The following is a 19,210-nucleotide window of genomic DNA, read 5'->3' as shown; positions in this document are numbered from 1 at the left end:
ACCTGTCTTTTTACTAAAAACACAAGCGCATAAAGTAAGAAACATCAGGTCTGTGCTGACCTAGAAGAAATAGAATTAGTAATGAATCTCAGGGCGCCGCACCCTCTCTGATCTCATCATTGTCACAAATCCAAGCGGTGTCCCCACCATTCCGTAGCACAGATCAACCCTAAAGGAGCAGTCACAGGCTGGATGTACATAAAGATACCCCGCATCACTAATACAGGGGGGGGATGTACATAAAGATACTCTGCATCACTAATACAGGGGGGGGGGGGTGTACATAAAGGTACTCCGCATCACTAATACAGGGGTGGGGATGTACATAAAGATACTCCGCATCACTAATTCAGGGGGGGGGGGATGTACATAAGATACTCCGCATCACTAATACAGGGGTGGGGATGTACATAAAGATACTCCGCATCACTAATACAGGGGGGGGGGGGTGTACATAAAGATACTCTGCATCACTAATACAGGGGGGGGGGTGTACATAAAGATACTCTGCATCACTAATACAGGGGGGGGGTGTACATAAAGATACTCCGCATCACTAATACAGGGGGGGGATGTACATAAAGATACTCTGCATCATTAATACAGGGGGGGGGGTGTACATAAAGATACTCTGCATCACTAATACAGGGGGGGTGGATGTACATAAAGATACTCTGCATCACTAATACAGGGGGGATGTACATAAAGATACTCCGCATCACTAATACAGGGGGGGATGTACATAAAGATACTCCGCATCACTAATACAGGGGGGGATGTACATAAAGATACTCTGCATCACTAATACAGGGGGGGATGTACATAAAGATACTCCGCATCACTAATACAGGGGGGGTGTACATAAAGATACTCCGCATCACTAATACAGGGGGGGGGGGATGTACATAAAGATACTCCGCATCACTAATACAGGGGGGGGGGGGTGTACATAAAGATACTCCGCATCACTAATACAGGGGGGGGGGGTGTACATAAAGATACTCTGCATCACTAATACAGGGGGGGGTGTACATAAAGATACTCCGCATCACTAATACAGGGGGGGATGTACATAAAGATACTCCGCATCACTAATACAGGGGGGGATGTACATAAAGATACTCCGCATCACTAATACAGGGGGGGATGTACATAAAGATACTCTGCATCACTAATACAGGGGGGGATGTACATAAAGATACTCTGCATCATTAATACAGGGGGGGGGGGGGTGTACATAAAGATACTCCGCATCACTAATACAGGGGGGGGGGGGTGTACATAAAGATACTCCGCATCACTAATACAGGGGGTGGATGATGATCATCAGACCTGCTGCTTCTCCATCTATTCCCACAGCAAAGAGTTAACCCAGATGGGGAAGTGGGTGTTAAAAGGGGTGTGAGGTCATGTAGAAGACCCGCTGACCTATCTCTCTTGTATGTATGTTGCCACATGCTTTGCTGCTGTGATGCGTCCACTAACCCCCTATCCGTGTTTTTAGCCAACAAGACTTCTCCCACCTCCGGAGAAGGGACTCGCCCTGGGGGAGTCATCCACGTGTACAGCGACGATAACTGCGACAAGTCTGCAGGCAGCTTCATCCCATACTGCTCTATGGCGCAGGCGCAGCTCTGCTTCCACGGGCACCGTGACGCGGTTAAGTTCTTCGTGTCTGTGCCAGGTGAGTGCAGAGGTCCCAGCAGCTCCAAACCTGACGTTGACAGTAGAAGGTTTCCAGTCTAGGGCTGGTTCCCAATATACATGGAGGATCGTAGGGTCTGGAAGATCGAGTCCCGGGGGGTGCTTAACTTTAATATGGAGGTGTTTAGTCGCCCTGTCTGCTTATCCAACTGGCAAAGTACTCAGCTGTGTTGCAACGGCTTCTGGTCAATGCTATCTTGGCTTGGACTGTCCCACTGGATACACAGGGGAAATTCTGGTTGGTCCCAGCCAAGTCTCTCCAATTGACCGATGGTCTCAAAATATTAGGTAGACTTGGGAGACTGGTCAAATCCCTCATGGCAGCTTGTCTGTGTGTGTATCTGAGTCAATCTGCTCGGTGTCTATCAGTCTTCATTTTAATCAGATATGTTTTAGAGACTAATATGTCTCTTGCGCTCCAAGGCAATGTCCTCGCCACGTTGAACGGCAGCGTGCTGGACAGCCCGTCAGAGAATCCGGGTACCCCTTCCGCAGAGTCGGAGGAGCAAAAAGTCAAGAATGTCCTGGTGTTGAGCGGAGGAGAGGGATACATTGATTTCCGCATAGGTGAGTATGCACTACTTTCTCTCCCTCTGTACAAGGACAGCCCCATTACTTCTGGAAAACTGAATCCTGGTGCATTTCACCGCCAAAAAAATGACTTTTCTTGAAATTGACATCAATGTGATTATTTATTTCTTTTTCCTACCTGTTTTTTATTCTGCATCAATGTTTTATTTCAAAAGGCCCAAAGCCTGCAGTAGAGTGTTCACATGACCACTCCTGCTGTTTATGTTCACTTGCTCCACCCCAGCAGGCAGAACAGAGCTGTTTTCCATGGAGACTTCAAATAGATTGATCAGAGAAAGCGGTCTTATCCTGAGCTGCTCTGATAAGGCACTTTGAAGTCCAGTGCTGTAACAAAGTGGGAGGAGCTTAGCAGCCATAATAACTTCTGTTTGGGGACCACAGGGAGCATGCCAATAGAACTAGAGGGGTTTCACTGGGTGACAGGCTCTTCCATCCAACCCATGACCTACGTCCGAGTCCTTATTTTCTTTCCACAGGGGACGGTGAAGATGATGAAACAGAAGAACACGCTGCAGATGGTGAGAACCAAGCCAAACCAGTGCTCTCAAAAGCGGAGCGAAGTCACATCATCGTGTGGCAGGTCTCCTACGTCCCGGAGTGAGAGCCGCCCCCTTCCTTCGCCCCTTTTTCCAGAATGCCAAGATGTACATACGGCCTCCTGCATCCCTCCTCCCACTGAAAAACCAAACAAGAACTTGGATCCCGCATCGGCATGAACTCTCGGACCCATGCTGCGTGCGCCGCTCCTCTTACATTTAACCTCTGACCTCCCAGCATCCACCTCCAGAAAAGCTATCCCTTCCCCTCCTCGGCTTTGGAGCTTGGTGAAACCACGAGAGGCTGATTTCTGGAAGTTCTCAAGACTCTCGCTGCTTCTCTGCTGCATTAAGAAACGTTCCGCTCGTCCTGCAATGATGCTTATCCTGTGCCAGCGATCAAGAGCTTTGGGCATTGCCTTGCCAACCTCTCCTCGGACACTAAACGGATTATGGCAGATTCTGTTGGTATAGGACAGAAGACTCCATGAAGACCATCATCTCATTGCACAACTTACATGGTTAAGCGAGTGGAACCCGAACTTCTCATCCATGGATCATACCTTGATCCAGGTCAACTTTGTTGATAGCCCACAACTGCCCCATCCACATTGATTCAGTTATTTTCTAGTTCATTAGTACTTATCATTACCTGGCCCCACATCATTAATTCTTATTACTCTGGGGGTTAAGGAATCTTTTCCTTGCCTCACTCACAAAACACCTCTCTCTCCCCCTAACGCTGAAATATATACACATTGTACAGTGCTAAAGAGTATCTCTATACACTTACAAAACTCAACAGAGCACTCATGTCAGTAGAAGACCTTTGCCCAGATCCTTCTAGGTCCTCTGGCACTGAAAGGAGCAGGCATGTTATTACAGTGTAGATTTTAGCATTTCCTATTAACAGTTGAACCAAAAGAAAAGTAGATTGAGGTATATTAACTAAAGCAGAATAGCCACTATGGGATGAAAATTCCCATGGATTTCAACAGGGATTTCCACCCAATAACGGCCATTTGGAACAATATAGAATTACCCCCTATGGATGGTTAGCAGCTCTTCACTTTAACACATCTATTAATGATTCCTAGTGGCTATTTCCAGTCTGTAAATATATACCTTCACCTGTTTTATTGGCCCATCTCAAAATAAAGAAGATGCCTGTTTTCTTATGCACGAATCTGCCAAAATTCTTCATATTTAAGAAACCTGCAATCATGCAGAATTTGGGCATATTAACACACTGCATTGTGATCATGTTCCAACAAAGAGGTATCAGACATGACAAAGACTCTACATGATAATAAGCTCTCGTTAATGCATATTTTACATGATAAGCTCTTGCTGCATATTTACCTATAATAATTTCAATACCAATGATAGTGCTGGGGCTGAAAAATAAATCAATTTAGAAGTGCTCTTCTCCCTAGATTTTTCCTCGCATGGAATCCCTTAAAACCCATCAAAGGGGTTAACAAAAGCACATTTATACCCGCCAACAAGCTGTCAACGGCTTGGCTGTAACAAAGCTCCTTCTGCTCTACCTCCCATCTCTACCATCTGAAAGGTTTCCTGGGTGTCTCTTCAAGGCTTGTAAACTCTGCAGTGTGTTGTTTGTCTTCTGGTCTTAACGGTGGCATTATGCAAAGACAGCTGTATGAATAACCCCTGTGCTTTCTCTCTCTGTCCCGTGTGACATGAGCACCATGTAACTGTTATGTATGTAATAAATGTATTACAGTCCTGGGCAGGACGCCGCTGCTTTCATTTATTACAGGAGTCTCTGTGGGGCTGATGCTCAACTGGTGGAATATGGAAGGGCAGCTTGTCATACGCTCATATGTTTGTGTACTGTACTGTGTACTGTGTACTGTGTGTGTGTATGTATGAATTAGTGTCTCTGTGTGTGTATGTATGAATTAGTGCGTGTATGTATGAATTAGTGCGTGTGTACATATGTATGAATTAGTGTGTGTATATGAATTAGTTTTCTGTGTATGTGTGTATATATGTATGTGTGCGTATACGTGTGTATGTGTGTATACATGTGCATACTATAGATATAAATAGATCAAATTAAAAGACAGCTGCACTCTGAGACATCACTTAAGTAGCTTAGAAGCTAATTTATTGGATATGTGTAGTGCAGAATACAAAATAACACCGATTCGGGGGGGGGGGGGGGGGGTAACTCCTCCACTTGTCGGGTGTACGGATACCTTAATGCCCACTGTCCCTTATAGACACTGAGGAGGATACCTTAATGCCCACTGTCCCTTATAGACACTGAGGGTTCCCCCTATATTCAAGGTCTGAACCCGGAGGTTAAAGTAAAACAATAGAATAAGCTTCCAATAGGGGAGATCCCAGTTCACAATTTTGTCACAACTCATTATCCTATTCTGATGTAAGCGTCCATTAACCCAGGGGGCTCAGCTCCAGTCCTCAAGCCCACAGGTCAGGTATTCAGGATATCCCAGCTTCAGCAAGGTGGCTGAATCAGAGGCTCAGTCAAAGACTGAGCAGCCTGTGCTGAAGCTGGGGTATCTTGAAAACCTGACCTGTTGGTGGCTCTTGAGGACAGGAGTCACATTAATGCAAGAAAAATTTAAAGTTTTCTTCTTCGTTCATTCCTCTAGGGGGCAGTGGTTCCCAACTGTTTTTGCATTGTGCACCTCCTGCTTGAAAATTTGCCATCCCTCAATAAATAAATCTTATTACTGACTCATCAGACTATCGCTAACAAAACTGTTCGACCCATTCCAGGCACTATGGTGTCCTGCGCATGTGGGGGCAACCTGCTTGATAATGCCCCAAACTGCACCTCAGTGTGTGCAGACAGAACGGGGGGGGGGGGGGGGGGGGGGGGGGTATAGCTGTCAATGGCTGTGGATGCAAAGCATTGTGCGGAGCGACTTTCGAAGCTCCTGCTTTAATTGACAGCTATACCACCCACGCTAAGGTGCAGTTTGGGGCTTTACTGGCCGTGCAGTGCCCACACGGGCTCAGCAACCCACCATACTGCCTGGGATCCATCATTACTTCTCCATTTCACCCTTACCCCTCTCTGACATCATCTTATCTCATTTTCTGTCACTTCTCCCCCTCACCTCCATCTACCCCTCGTTTCTGCAGAGACCATTAACTTGCCAGCTCTTGGTTCCACTTGGCGCTCCGCCCTCTCTTCCATCTGCTCTGGTACGCACCCTATCCTCCTCTCGATCTACATGCCCCTCCTTTTCTCCCCCGCTCTCGCGTTTCTAACCCCGGACACTGGCTAAACTGAGAGTGCCTCAGTGAGTAAAGACACTGACTGGCACAGGGTTTGGGGAACCAGGTTCAATTCTCCGTGTTGGCTCCCTGTGACATTGGGCAAGTCACTTTATCTCCCTGTGCCTCAGGCACCAAAACATAGATTGTAAGCTCTACGGGGCAGGGCCTGTGTCTGCAAAAATGTCTCTGTAAAGCGCTACGTAATACTAGCAGCGCTATACAAGAACATGCTATTATTATTAACTGCTACACACGCAAAGTTGTAGCCTCCTCCCGCACGGCTGTTGACATTGCTGTGGCCTGGATTGCCGATTCCAGAATCACTACTGTATTTACAGTACAGTATTTCTGGTGAATGTGGGTCTATTCTGGTTAAAAATACATCACCAGTATTTACAGATGCTACTGTTTTTGAGCCTGTGTGTGAGGAAAATGCACAATCATCTCGCAAACACTCTGCAGCATAGTCCATATACGCTGTAATGGCCCATCGGATGAACACTGCGACTGAATGGGGCTCACAGCCCGGTAGGATTTACATAGCGTGAGCCCCATTCATAAGTCCTAAAGACCAGATAGTGAGGGAAATGCTGCCATCTTTTCTCTGCCTGTCTGGAAAGCTGGAACCAAAACATAACAGGACTCATTTGTCAAAGTTTTTATTACAAAAAAAAATTAAAAATACAAAAAGGTGCTATTTCCCATAATCGCTGTGCTGTAAACAGATCCCCGCCTCCCACCCCTCCCCGCCTCCCACCCGCACAATTCCCCGCCTCCCACCCCCCTGCCGCACACCTCTCCACTTCCCACCCGAGGTTTTAAAAGGTAGCACTGTGTGACGAATTGAAAATGCCGTCACAAAAAAACAAATACAGCTCAACCCCGTTATAACGCGAATCTGCTTATAACGCGATGCACGCGCGGCTCCCAATTTCCGTATTTATGAATACTTTACAACATGATTATTAGTGTCTTAAATACTTTATTGTACAATGCATACAATTGTACATTATTTCTAACGCGATCCGCTTATAACGCGATGTGATTCTTTGCACCCCAAGCCCAGCGTTATAAGGGGGTTGGGCTGTATTTCTTTCTTGCAGCGGGTTAGTCGCCCCTAAACTAAAAGCACTGTGAAAAGAAAATAGAAATGTATTAAAAACGCTTGGATCCTTTTTACTGCATCTTCCTTCCCTTATATAAAAAGAAAATAAAGACTTGAGGATTTGCACTTCCACACGCTGGATGTTATACTCAAGTCGGCTTATTCAAATTCTTTAGAAAAAGCGAACCTCTCTGGAATGAAAGGGGATACACAGAGACGGGCCACCGCATATATCAAAAGGATATAGCTTGGAGCGTACAATCATAATCAAGGTTCTCTCTTTTGATAGTCTGGACGGACACCTTGTACTGTAACCCAGCAGGTGCTCAACTCCAGTCCTCAAGCTCTCCCAACGGGGCAGGTCTTCAGGTTATTCCTGCTTCAGCACAGGTGGAGACTTCCTCTGAAGCAGGGAATGATTGAGCCACCTGTGCTTGAAACAGGGATATCCTGAAAACCTGACCTGTTGGAGGTTGGGCTTGAGGACTGGAGTTGAGCCCCCCCCTGCTGTAACCCACAGCCAAGGTTGCAATTAGCCCGCAGGATGACTACTAGGACCACAGCACGTCGTAAGACATGTGACTTTACATTGAAACCCGTTCTGCACCCCAATTTCTCATGTTTTACAAAAGGGGCAGCCCCGTTGCTGCTAAAGGGAGTGCAACACTGCACAGTTGTAGGGAGCGATCCATGGGATGTAACCGATCTCCGCTAGTGCCTTACTAATTGCTTCGGGTCATGTGTGCTCCACAAAGCCTGGTGCTTTCAGAAGATACTCTCGGCAGCAATTGGGTTAGCTCTGTTGAATCTACGGGAGCCTGGTTTCCCATGATGCTGTGCGTTGCTGGCCCTTCTGCAGTGAAGGGGTTTTATACAGCTTGAGTAACCGTGGGAGTGCAGCGTTCCTACATTTATTGGGACGGGAGCAGAGAAATCCTACACCCTAAATGCATGCTAGTCAGATGGACTAATTCCTTATACCTCCACCAAATATTCACCTGTTAAAGCCCAGCTAGCTATAGCCCGTCCCTACAGTGCTTGTTCCCCTTTCCCTGCCTCCGGTGTGCAGTTTACTCGTATACCCAGCTCTCTGCGCTGTCCTGCCAGCAGACCAGCTCGTCCGGCTGGAACCAGAGAGAGATCTCGCGCTGCGCACTTTCTTTGGAGTCGCTGCCGTGGATCACGTTTCTAAGAGAGAGAGAGAGAGAGATAGAGGGAGCGAGTGAAGGAGGCTGAACACACCCACCCACCGGCAGTGCAGTAGAATGATGAACATCTCACATACAGATGTAGGAAGACACACAGTCCCCCCAGCAAACGCCCGCAGCGCTAGGGACAGTGTCTGCCGCGATCACGCTGCGGAGGGGGGTGGGTGGGGCGGCTATGCTCCCGGGTTGGACCCCCACAGCGTTAATCCACCCAGGCCGCAGTTGTGGCGGTCGCGAGACTGCGGCAACACAAACAGTAAGTCTTGCTACATCTGTACCATGTCCACCTACGCACGTGTGGTGTTCAGTCAACAAGGGACACCCACACGACAGGCCCTGGAGATTCTGTAACTAACAAATTAATGTAACTGTAATGATCACAGACAATGTGCCTATGTATGCATTGCCGCCCCCCCTTGCTGGGGTGAGTGCGATGTTCTTTAGCACGTATTGCGGCTTTAAATAGGCAACAACTATAATTATAAAGTTGGTAAGATTTCTAAAATAGTGATTAATAAGCATGACTTGGTAGTGGTGCATCGACTTGTCAAAGACGTTCCAAGGTCATTGGAAAATATTATCAACCTAGGGATTTAGATATTAAAATTTCGATATGTCCGAAGTGTACAATCTTGAGCCCTCTCCAGTATTGGGCAAGTGCAACTTTTTGTATGAATAAATATTACTGTATTTAAAAAAATAAATAACTATCAGGAATGATTTTTCTCCATTCGTGAGGATTATGTATCCCGTGGGGGTCTTACCTGCTAACGTCCACGCAAAAATCCCCCCGGATAGTGCCCGGCGAGGAGTCTGCAGGATTGGTTTCACCCAGCATGACGCGGGCAGTCTTCACCACGTGCAGCCCCTGCCAGACCTACAATGCGAGGGTAAGCGGGCGAGGGTAAGCGGGCGAGAAGTATAATATATTGGAACCTATTCAGTCTAGTTAGAAGTGGGATAACGTACAGTTAACAATACATCAATGTTGAATTATCTTGAATGGAAGTTACACTACTTGTTATACAGAATAAGGGAAACGGGGAGAGAAAATATATATCTGTAGGTTAAGAATAAAAGTGTAATGGACGTAGAGGTTTCTGTGCAAGGGTAGCGACAGGGGGTGAGCGGATATAGAGAGGTGGGCTATAGGGAAAGAGTGGTAGAATATACACAGGGAAAGAGGATATATAGACGATGACAGCAAAGGAGACAATGTAAGGAGAAATGGGAGGTAATGGATATAAGGAGGAGGGTAAAGGGAAGGATAAGGCTATAGGAACACAGAGAAGAAATAGTATATAGAGGGGGAGAGGACAAGGAGGTGATGAGTGGGGCGGTCAGACCTCACCATGGCAATCACCGGCCCGGAGGACATGTACTTCACCAGGCGATCGTAAAAAGGCCGGTTCTGTAGTGCAATGTAGTGTTCCTTCAACAGCCCCTCCGAGGCCTGTACACACAGACAAGCAGTTATAATACATCGTGTGTCTGCCCCTTCTAATGTGGTTATATGTACAGATGTAAAACTAATCTAACGTTCCTTCAGCAGACTGAGGCCGAGACACAAAGATCAATACGAACTACTGTGTTTCATGTGGTTAGGACTGTTCTAACATAGAACAGTGCAATTCAACATTCCTACAACAGTCCTTACAAGTCCTAGACACACACACACACACACACACACACACACACACACACACACACACACACACACACACACACACACACACACACACACACACACACACACACACACACACACACACACACACACACACACACACACACACACACACACACACACACACACACACACACTTTTCAATCTCCAGTGGGAGTTTTATCAATATTATACAGACAAGCAAAAACAACCCACCCGAGTGTAAAAACAGGGTAAACACCAATAACAGGGTGTCCCAGGAAGGTGTGATGTGAGGTCCGTGTAGCTCTATACTTGGGCGTACTGGAAGGGCCAGTTAAGTGTAAACAAAATTACGTCAATATCATGGGGGAAAACATGAGAGAAGACCAAAAGCAGATACAAAAAGAAAACCAGGAGGTATCAGACTGTAGTATGTGTCCATAACACCCGGCACGTTTTTCAGACAGCTGTAGGTAAACATGGCAGGAGACCAGGGAAAGCAACACAACTGGAGTTCATTGTCCGACCAAGATAAGTCATTCATAAATGGTGTGATCTGCTCATGATTTAACATAGTTTGACAATTCATATTTCAGCCTGGAAAAGTACTCAAGTATTAGGTGATCATCTCAGGACAATCTTTTGAGAGTTCTGCAGTCTTCATCAGGTCAGTAATACTTCTATTGAATTCAGCCTGGGACGGAATAGTTCCAGTTAAAGTCGGCTCCCCCTAATTCAGTAAGTGATCTCCGGTCACCCAGCCTCCTTGGTTCCCGGGGAGGGCCGCCTTTTAACAGGTTCACACTAAACAGAAAGATAGCGGTGGTGTAAGCACAGAAGATGGACGCATCGCTACTAGTCAGGAAAGGATATAAATATGTAGCAACCCGATATCCCAACAAAACGTTCAGAACTCTGTACTGGGAAATGTGGCGTTCTTCTGCATTTACTACAATGCTAATTAATGTCCGCCAACACGCAAGATAAAAGTCATCCTGGGACGGTCCACGCTTCTGCAATCAGGAATCGTTACCATCCGCTATCACCAAGCCACGAGTTGGGTGTTTGCTCAATGTGGGTAGCATGGAAGATACTCGCTACGCTCATTCACTCCTTGGATGGTCCGTACTCATCTATTGGGACCACCTTTATCCACTAGAACCGGGCCATACATAGAGGTTGTACAAAGTCATCAGGAATACTAAAGTGTTTGTCCCTAAATAAAAGTCAAGTGGGATCGTCTCATTCGACTATTAGAACAGGAAACCAATGACGTCATCTTAAGTGAAATAAGCATTATAACATTTTTTTTTAAATAAGCAATATTTATGTTGTGTCCTTTGGGGTGGATTGTGTCCAATGTAAAGGTCAAAACCATTCCCTACAGAAACAATTGGGACCGGTTACACCCCCCGGGGGGCGGGGGGATTTCTAATTTGTTCCACAGGCATAAGTCCGATGCTTGAAACATTAAGACAAGAAGTGGTTTGCTACTGGTAGGTCCGAAAACCCATCTCTGTATGCCGCCCCGACACAGGAACGGGAGGGGGGATCCGCCCCGACACAGGAACGGGAGGGGGGATCCGCCCCGACACAGGAACGGGAGGGGGGCACCACCCCGACACAGGAACGGGAGGGGGGATCCGCCCCGACACAGGAACGGGAGGGGGGCACCACCCCGACACAGGAACGGGAGGGGGGCACCACCCCGACACAGGAACGGGAGGGGGGATCCGCCCCGACACAGGAACGGGAGGGGGGATCCGCCCCGACACAGGAACGGGAGGGGGGCGCCGCCCCGACACAGGAACGGGAGGGGGGCGCCGCCCCGACACAGGAACGGGAGGGGGGATCCGCCCCGACACAGGAACGGGAGGGGGGATCCGCCCCGACACAGGAACGGGAGGGGGGATCCGCCCCGACACAGGAACGGGAGGGGGGCGCCGCCCCGACACAGGAACGGGAGGGGGGCGCCGCCCCGACACAGGAACGGGAGGGGGGCGCCGCCCCGACACAGGAACGGGAGGGGGGCGCCGCCCCGACACAGGAACGGGAGGGGGGCACCACCCTGACACAGGAACGGGAGGGGGCACCACCCTGACACAGGAACAGGAGGGGGGCACCACCCTGACACAGGAACGGGAGGGGGGCGCCGCCCCGACACAGGAACGGGAGGGGGGATCCGCCCCGACACAGGAACGGGAGGGGGGCGCCGCCCCGACACAGGAACGGGAGGGGGGATCCGCCCCGACACAGGAACGGGAGGGGGGCGCCGCCCCGACACAGGAACGGGAGGGGGGCGCCGCCCCGACACAGGAACGGGAGGGGGGCGCCGCCCCGACACAGGAACGGGAGGGGGGCGCCGCCCCGACACAGGAACGGGAGGGGGGCACCACCCTGACACAGGAACGGGAGGGGGCACCACCCTGACACAGGAACAGGAGGGGGGCACCACCCTGACACAGGAACGGGAGGGGGGAGCCGCCCGGACACAGGAACGGGAGGGGGCACCACCCTGACACAGGAACAGGAGGGGGGCACCACCCTGACACAGGAACAGGAGGGGGGCACCACCCTGACACAGGAACAGGAGGGGGGCACCACCCTGACACAGGAACAGGAGGGGGGCACCACCCTGACACAGGAACGGGAGGGGGGAGCCGCCCCGACACAGGAACGGGAGGGGGAGCCGCCCCGACACAGGAACGGGAGGGGGGAGCCGCCCCGACACAGGAACGGGAGGGGGCACCACCCTGACACAGGAACGGGAGGGGGGCACCACCCTGACACAGGAACGGGAGGGGGGCACCACCCTGACACAGGAACGGGAGGGGGGCACCACCCTGACACAGGAACGGGAGGGGGGCACCACCCTGACACAGGAACGGGAGGGGGCACCACCCTGACACAGGAACGGGAGGGGGGCACCACCCTGACACAGGAACGGGAGGGGGGCACCACCCTGACACAGGAACGGGAGGGGGGCACCACCCTGACACAGGAACGGGAGGGGGGCACCACCCTGACACAGGAACGGGAGGGGGCACCACCCTGACACAGGAACGGGAGGGGGAGCCGCCCCGACACAGGAACGGGAGGGGGGCACCACCCTGACACAGGAACGGGAGGGGGGCACCACCCTGACACAGGAACGGGAGGGGGGAGCCGCCCCGACACAGGAACGGGAGGGGGCACCACCCTGACACAGGAACGGGAGGGGGGCACCACCCTGACACAGGAACGGGAGGGGGGCACCACCCTGACACAGGAACGGGAGGGGGCACCACCCTGACACAGGAACGGGAGGGGGGCACCACCCTGACACAGGAACGGGAGGGGGGCACCACCCTGACACAGGAACGGGAGGGGGGCACCACCCTGACACAGGAACGGGAGGGGGGCACCACCCTGACACAGGAACGGGAGGGGGGCACCACCCTGACACAGGAACGGGAGGGGGGCACCACCCTGACACAGGAACGGGAGGGGGGAGCCGCCCCGACACAGGAACGGGAGGGGGCACCACCCTGACACAGGAACGGGAGGGGGGCACCACCCTGACACAGGAACGGGAGGGGGGCACCACCCTGACACAGGAACGGGAGGGGGGCACCACCCTGACACAGGAACGGGAGGGGGGCACCACCCTGACACAGGAACGGGAGGGGGTGCTGCCCTATTTCTATGTTGTATCACAGTCTCTCCCCATCAGTTAATGGCCACACTGGCGTGCTGCAGATGATGTCATCACGCTGTTGGAGGGACGCTGGGTAACGTGGCGAGGTTTCCATAGAGACGCATCCCAGGTTACATCACTGGCGCGTGCCCACTCTGCCCCGGCTCTGGCGTTTCTTGCGCCTTGCACCCTTTTTAAAGAGACTGCGTGTGTTATCGCCATTGAGGTTTTGATTAAGGGCTGTGACCCCCGAAAGGTCAACCTGGGTTTTTTTTGTTTTTAGCATGAATTCAATATTTTTGCAATAAAGTATCCTGATTTTATTGGAGAAGGGCTGAGGAACCCCCTTTGTGCTATCAAAACTTTATTATGGGAGCAACTACCCTATAGTTTCTACTGTATCAAGCAGATATCCCTCGCAGCCGGCAGTGTACTCTGATTTAGCACATATAAAGTCTACATTAAAGAGTTTCTTCTCAAATATATATATTGTTATTTCATACCCGGCACCTAGGTGCTAACACACACACACACACACACACACACACACACACAGACAGTGACACACACACACACACACAGACAGTGACACACACACACACACACACACAGACAGTGACACACACACACACACACACACAGACAGTGACACACACACACACACACACACACAGACAGTGACACACACAGTGACACACACACACACAGACAGTGACACACACACACAGTGACACACACACACAGTGACACACACACACACACAGTGACACACACACACACACAGTGACACACACACACACACACAGTGACACACACACACAGTGACACACACACACAGTGACACACACACACAGTGACACACACAGTGACACACACACACAGTGACACACACACACAGTGACACACACACACAGTGACACACACACACAGTGACACACACACACAGTGACACACACACACACACACACACACACACAGTTACAGTGCCAGACACACACACAGTGACATTGACACACACATTGCTAACACACACACACACACACTAACACTAACACACACACACACACGGGTCTGTCTTTATTTCACCTGCATCATCTTCATTGCGACCAGGCGAAATCCCTTCCTCTCGAAGCGCCGGATGATCTCCCCGACCAGACGCCGCTGGTAACCATCGGGTTTGATGGCCAGGAAGGTGCGCTCATTAATCCCCGTCCAGGCTGCAGAGAGAGGGCGACAGTGACAATGGATGCAGGGGACACAGAGACAGCGCGTACTAGGCCTGACACGGATATGCAGCAAGGGAGACTGGTCTCTAATAGGTGTGGGCTGAGAGTGAGGGGTCTCCGTTACAGGGAGGCTGAGAGTGAGTGAGGGGTCTCCGTTACAGGGAGGCTGAGAGTGAGGGAGGGGTCCCGTTACAGGGAGGCTGAGAGTGAGGGAGGGGTCCCGTTACAGGGAGGCTGAGAGTGAGGGAGGGGTCCCGTTACAGGGAGGCTGAGGGAGGGAGGGGTCTCCGTTACAGGGAGGCTGAGAGTGAGGGAGGGGTGCCGTTACAGGGAGGCTGAGAGTGAGGGAGGGGTGCCGTTACAGGGAGGCTGAGAGTGAGGGAGGGGTCTCCGTTACAGGGAGGCTGAGGGAGGGGTCTCCGTTACAGGGAGGCTGAGGGAGGGGTCTCCGTTACAGGGAGGGTGAGGAAGGGGTGCCGTTACAGGGAGGCTCAGAGAGAAAGGGGTGCCGTTACAGGGAGGCTGAGTGCGAGGGAGGGGTCTCCGTTACAGGGAGGCTGAGTGCGAGGGAGGGGTCTCTGTTACAGGGAGGCTGGGAGCGAGGGAGGGGTCTCCGTTACAGGGAGGCTGGGAGCGAGGGAGGGGTCTCCGTTACAGGGAGGCTGGGGGCGAGGGAGGGATCTCCGTTACAGGGAGGCTGAGGATGAGCGACGGGTCTCCGTTACAGGGAGGCTGAGTGGGAGGGGTCTCCGTTACAGGGAGGCTGGGGGCGAGGAAGGGGTCTCCGTTACAGGGAGGCTGGGAGCGAGGGAGGGGTCTCCGTTACAGGGAGGCTGGGAGCGAGGGAGGGGTCTCCGTTACAGGGAGGCTGAGTGCGAGGGAGGGGTCTCCGTTACAAGGAGGCTGGGAGCGAGGGAGGGGTCTCCGTTACAAGGAGGCTGGGAGCGAGGGAGGGGTCTCCGTTACAGGGAGGCTGGGAGCGAGGGAGGGGTCTCCGTTACAGGGAGGCTGAGCGCGAGGGAGGGGTCTCCGTTACAGGGAGGCTGGGCGCGAGGGAGGGGTCTCCGTTACAGGGAGGCTGGGAGCGAGGGAGGGGTCTCCGTTACAGGGAGGCTGGGAGCGAGGGAGGGGTCTCCGTTACAGGGAGGCTGGGGGCGAGCGAGGGGTCTCCGTTACAAGGAGGCTGAGGATGAGCGAGGGGTCTCCGTTACAAGGAGGCTGAGGATGAGCGAGGGGTCTCCGTTACAGGGAGGCTGGGAGCGAGGGAGGGGTCTCCGTTACAAGGAGGCTGGGAGCGAGGGAGGGGTCTCCGTTACAAGGAGGCTGGGAGCGAGGGAGGGGTCTCCGTTACAAGGAGGCTGGGAGCGAGGGAGGGGTCTCCGTTACAGGGAGGCTGGGAGCGAGGGAGGGGTCTCCGTTACAGGGAGGCTGGGAGCGAGGGAGGGGTCTCCGTTACAGGGAGGCTGGGAGCGAGGGAGGGGTCTCCGTTACAGGGAGGCTGGGAGCGAGGGAGGGGTCTCCGTTACAGGGAGGCTGGGAGCGAGGGAGGGGTCTCCGTTACAGGGAGGCTGGGGGCGAGCGAGGGGTCTCCGTGACAAGGAGGCTGAGGATGAGCGAGGGGTCTCCGTTACAAGGAGGCTGAGGATGAGCGAGGGGTCTCCGTTACAAGGAGGCTGAGGATGAGCGAGGGGTCTCCGTTACAGGGAGGCTGGGAGCGAGGAAGGGGTCTCCGTTACAGGGAGGCTGGGAGCGAGGAAGGGGTCTCCGTTACAGGGAGGCTGGGAGCGAGGGAGGGGTCTCCGTTACAGGGAGGCTGAGGATGAGCGAGGGGTCTCCGTTACAAGGAGGCTGAGGATGAGCGAGGGGTCTCCGTTACAAGGAGGCTGAGGATGAGCGAGGGGTCTCCGTTACAAGGAGGCTGAGGATGAGCGAGGGGTCTCCGTTACAGGGAGGCTGGGAGCGAGGGAGGGGTCTCCGTTACATAGTAGATGAGGTTGAAAGAAGACATACGTCCATCAAGTTCAACCTACGCTACATTTAGTTACAAGGAGGCTGGGAGTGGGAGGGATCCAGGTACAATGAGGCTGAGGGTGGTGGGAGGGGTCTCCGCTACTAGGAGGGCGAGTCCCCATTAAATGGAGGGTGAGGGCCAGTGAGAGGTCCCCTTACAATGAGGCTGGAGTCCTCCTGAGTGGGGGGTGGGTATATATCTGTGTATATATATATATATTGGACCTTCTGAGTGCACCTCCACTCAGTATGTGCAAGGGGTCCCCGCGGGGGGGTTCTCATTGTAATGCTCCCTCATGTGTTAGGGGGGTTCTCTATGTATAGCCCCCCTTCAGTGCACCCCACTCCCTCAGCCTGTATGTGCAGGGGGTCCCCGCGGGGGGGTTCTCATTGTAATGCTCCCTCATGTGTTAGGGGGGTTCTCTATGTATAGTCCCCCTTCAGTGCACCCCCACTCCCTCAGCCTGTATGTGCAGTGGGTCCCCGCGGGGGGGTTCTCATTGTAATGCTCCCTCATGTGTTAGGGGGGTTCTCTATGTATAGCCCCCCTTCAGTGCACCCCCACTCCCTCAGCCTGTATGTGCAGGGGGGTCCCCGAGGGGGGGGGTTCTCACCGGTCGGGAAGATGTTCGCAAAGATGGTCAGCACCAGACAGATCATGGCGAGGGCAGGGAGGCGGGAGCGCGCACTAAGCAGAAGCCGGCACCGGCGGAGGGCGCGCACGCTCTCTGAGCCTCTCAACGTGAGCACAGCAGAGCCGGGACTATATGCAGAAATATCCCAGCGGGGACCGCACACCGAGGCCGGATCCCTCCGCGGAACGGTCACGTGATCGCAATGTGCGGCTGTGCGGCTCTGCTGCCGCGGGCCCTCCAGCACACCAAGCGTTAATACGGTCGCTGCCATTGATATCTCAGAGACACACGAAGCAAACTTTTATTTTATTTATTTTCTGCACAAGTTGTTTTGCTTCTGTCTCCGTGCTCTGGAGGGGTTTTACAAGCTGTATTTATTCTCTTTTTGGTGATAATCCAATATAGAGCTCCATTATTTCACTAGATGGTTGTGGATAAGCATGAAGGCCCGGGGGAAATTTTCTTTCATTTGTTTACAGAATACAAATAATTACAGTTGTTACTATCACGGATTCAATATCTTTAATGCCATTAGTTACACTGTTCCGTGGTTTAAAGCAGCCACCCCGTGTCCTGATAATGAGATATTAGCTATTTTAATCCCTTTGGTGGTTACGGGGTTAATGAAATACAGTCGGAGTTTAAAAATACTAAATATATATATATATATATATGGGTTATCCTGTAGGGGCTCACTTAAGGGTTGAGATAAGAGCATTGTCTGGAGACTTGGGAATAAAATATGGTCGTTTTACAGCTTAACTTCAAACACATTCTCTAGATCTGCGGAGCGCAAACTGGGGGGGGGGGGGCAGGAGATTGGTCCGGGGGGTGGGGGGGCGCGGACGGTTGCAGAGGTCCCGCGCTCCTCTCCAAGGCATTTAAATTAATGCCGGAGGATCGCAAAACGCCTCTGCAAGAATAAAACTTACCGGGATTCAGACATGTCTCCATGGTAACGCGACGTCAGAGTCATGTGACCTGATGTCCCGTGACCCCCCCATAGCATCATTTGACGCTGCTGCCAGGCAGGAGAGGGGCGCGAAAATGGGGGAGGCGCAGCATCAAAAGTTTGCACTTCCTGCTCTAGATGGTTCTGCGAGGTGCAAGAGGCTTGGCTACAGCAGGTATCAAACCAAGGGTGAATTTATTCAAAATGAGAATATCCTGTGATGCCATCGTCTGTGCATAATAAAAGTAACACAGGTCACGTGCTCACAGGTGTGCGTACGTGACAAAGTGTTGAGGTACATTGATATTATAAAAGAACATTTACAAGAATGCCTCTTCAAGTAAGCTAATGGTTGATATGGCAATCAAGATAAGGATCACAAGAGAGTGCGACAGGGAGATACCATGTCACCAATGCTTTTCAGTGCAACACTTGAACAATTCTTCAAGACATTAGCTTGGGGATACAAAAGAAATCAAAAAATCAACAGCGAATATTTGTGTTACCTACGATTTGCAGACATTTTTGCCACAAATCCAGAAGACCTCCAGCAACCAATTGGTAGAATGTGGGCCTCCGTATGAATCTCCGCAAGACCAAAGTTTAACACGTGTCAAGTCTGCAAAGATCGAAATAAATG

At 51.8% G+C, this 19,210-nt stretch overlaps 2 protein-coding genes across 15 annotated transcripts in view; one reads left to right on the top strand and one right to left on the bottom strand.

The window, feature by feature from the left end:
- MAPK8IP3 (mitogen-activated protein kinase 8 interacting protein 3) overlaps positions 1 to 4,587 on the top strand; it is a 72,509-nt gene extending 67,922 nt beyond the window's left edge. For all 13 annotated transcript variants that reach the window (XM_075566258.1, XM_075566256.1, XM_075566262.1 and 10 more), the window contains 3 exons: positions 1,505 to 1,684; positions 2,128 to 2,271; positions 2,772 to 4,587. In XM_075566258.1, coding sequence (XP_075422373.1) covers positions 1,505 to 1,684; positions 2,128 to 2,271; positions 2,772 to 2,896 — 449 coding nt within the window. In that variant the 3' untranslated portion in view covers positions 2,897 to 4,587. The remainder of the gene's footprint in view (positions 1 to 1,504; positions 1,685 to 2,127; positions 2,272 to 2,771) is intronic.
- Positions 4,588 to 7,072: 2,485 nt separating this feature from the next.
- NME3 (NME/NM23 nucleoside diphosphate kinase 3) lies at positions 7,073 to 18,638 on the bottom strand. Of its 2 annotated transcripts, none has more exons than XM_075566243.1 (5): positions 18,551 to 18,638; positions 14,834 to 14,964; positions 9,775 to 9,876; positions 9,188 to 9,300; positions 7,073 to 8,403 (listed from the first exon to the last, which is right to left on the bottom strand). In XM_075566243.1, the coding sequence occupies exons 1-5, from the start codon at positions 18,570 to 18,572 to the stop codon at positions 8,286 to 8,288; spliced, it is 486 nt and encodes a 161-aa protein (XP_075422358.1). In that variant the 5' UTR covers positions 18,573 to 18,638; the 3' UTR covers positions 7,073 to 8,285. The 2 variants fall into 2 exon arrangements, with proteins under 2 accessions (XP_075422358.1, XP_075422356.1); XM_075566241.1 differs by lacking the exon at positions 18,551 to 18,638 and adding an exon at positions 17,598 to 17,755.
- Positions 18,639 to 19,210: the final 572 nt, after the last annotated feature.

Source organism: Ascaphus truei, chromosome 11 (genome assembly GCF_040206685.1).
Source record: "Ascaphus truei isolate aAscTru1 chromosome 11, aAscTru1.hap1, whole genome shotgun sequence".
NCBI lineage: Eukaryota > Metazoa > Chordata > Amphibia > Anura > Ascaphidae > Ascaphus > Ascaphus truei.
Note: the sequence above shows the minus strand (reverse complement) of the source record. Positions and strands in the feature narration are given on the sequence as shown.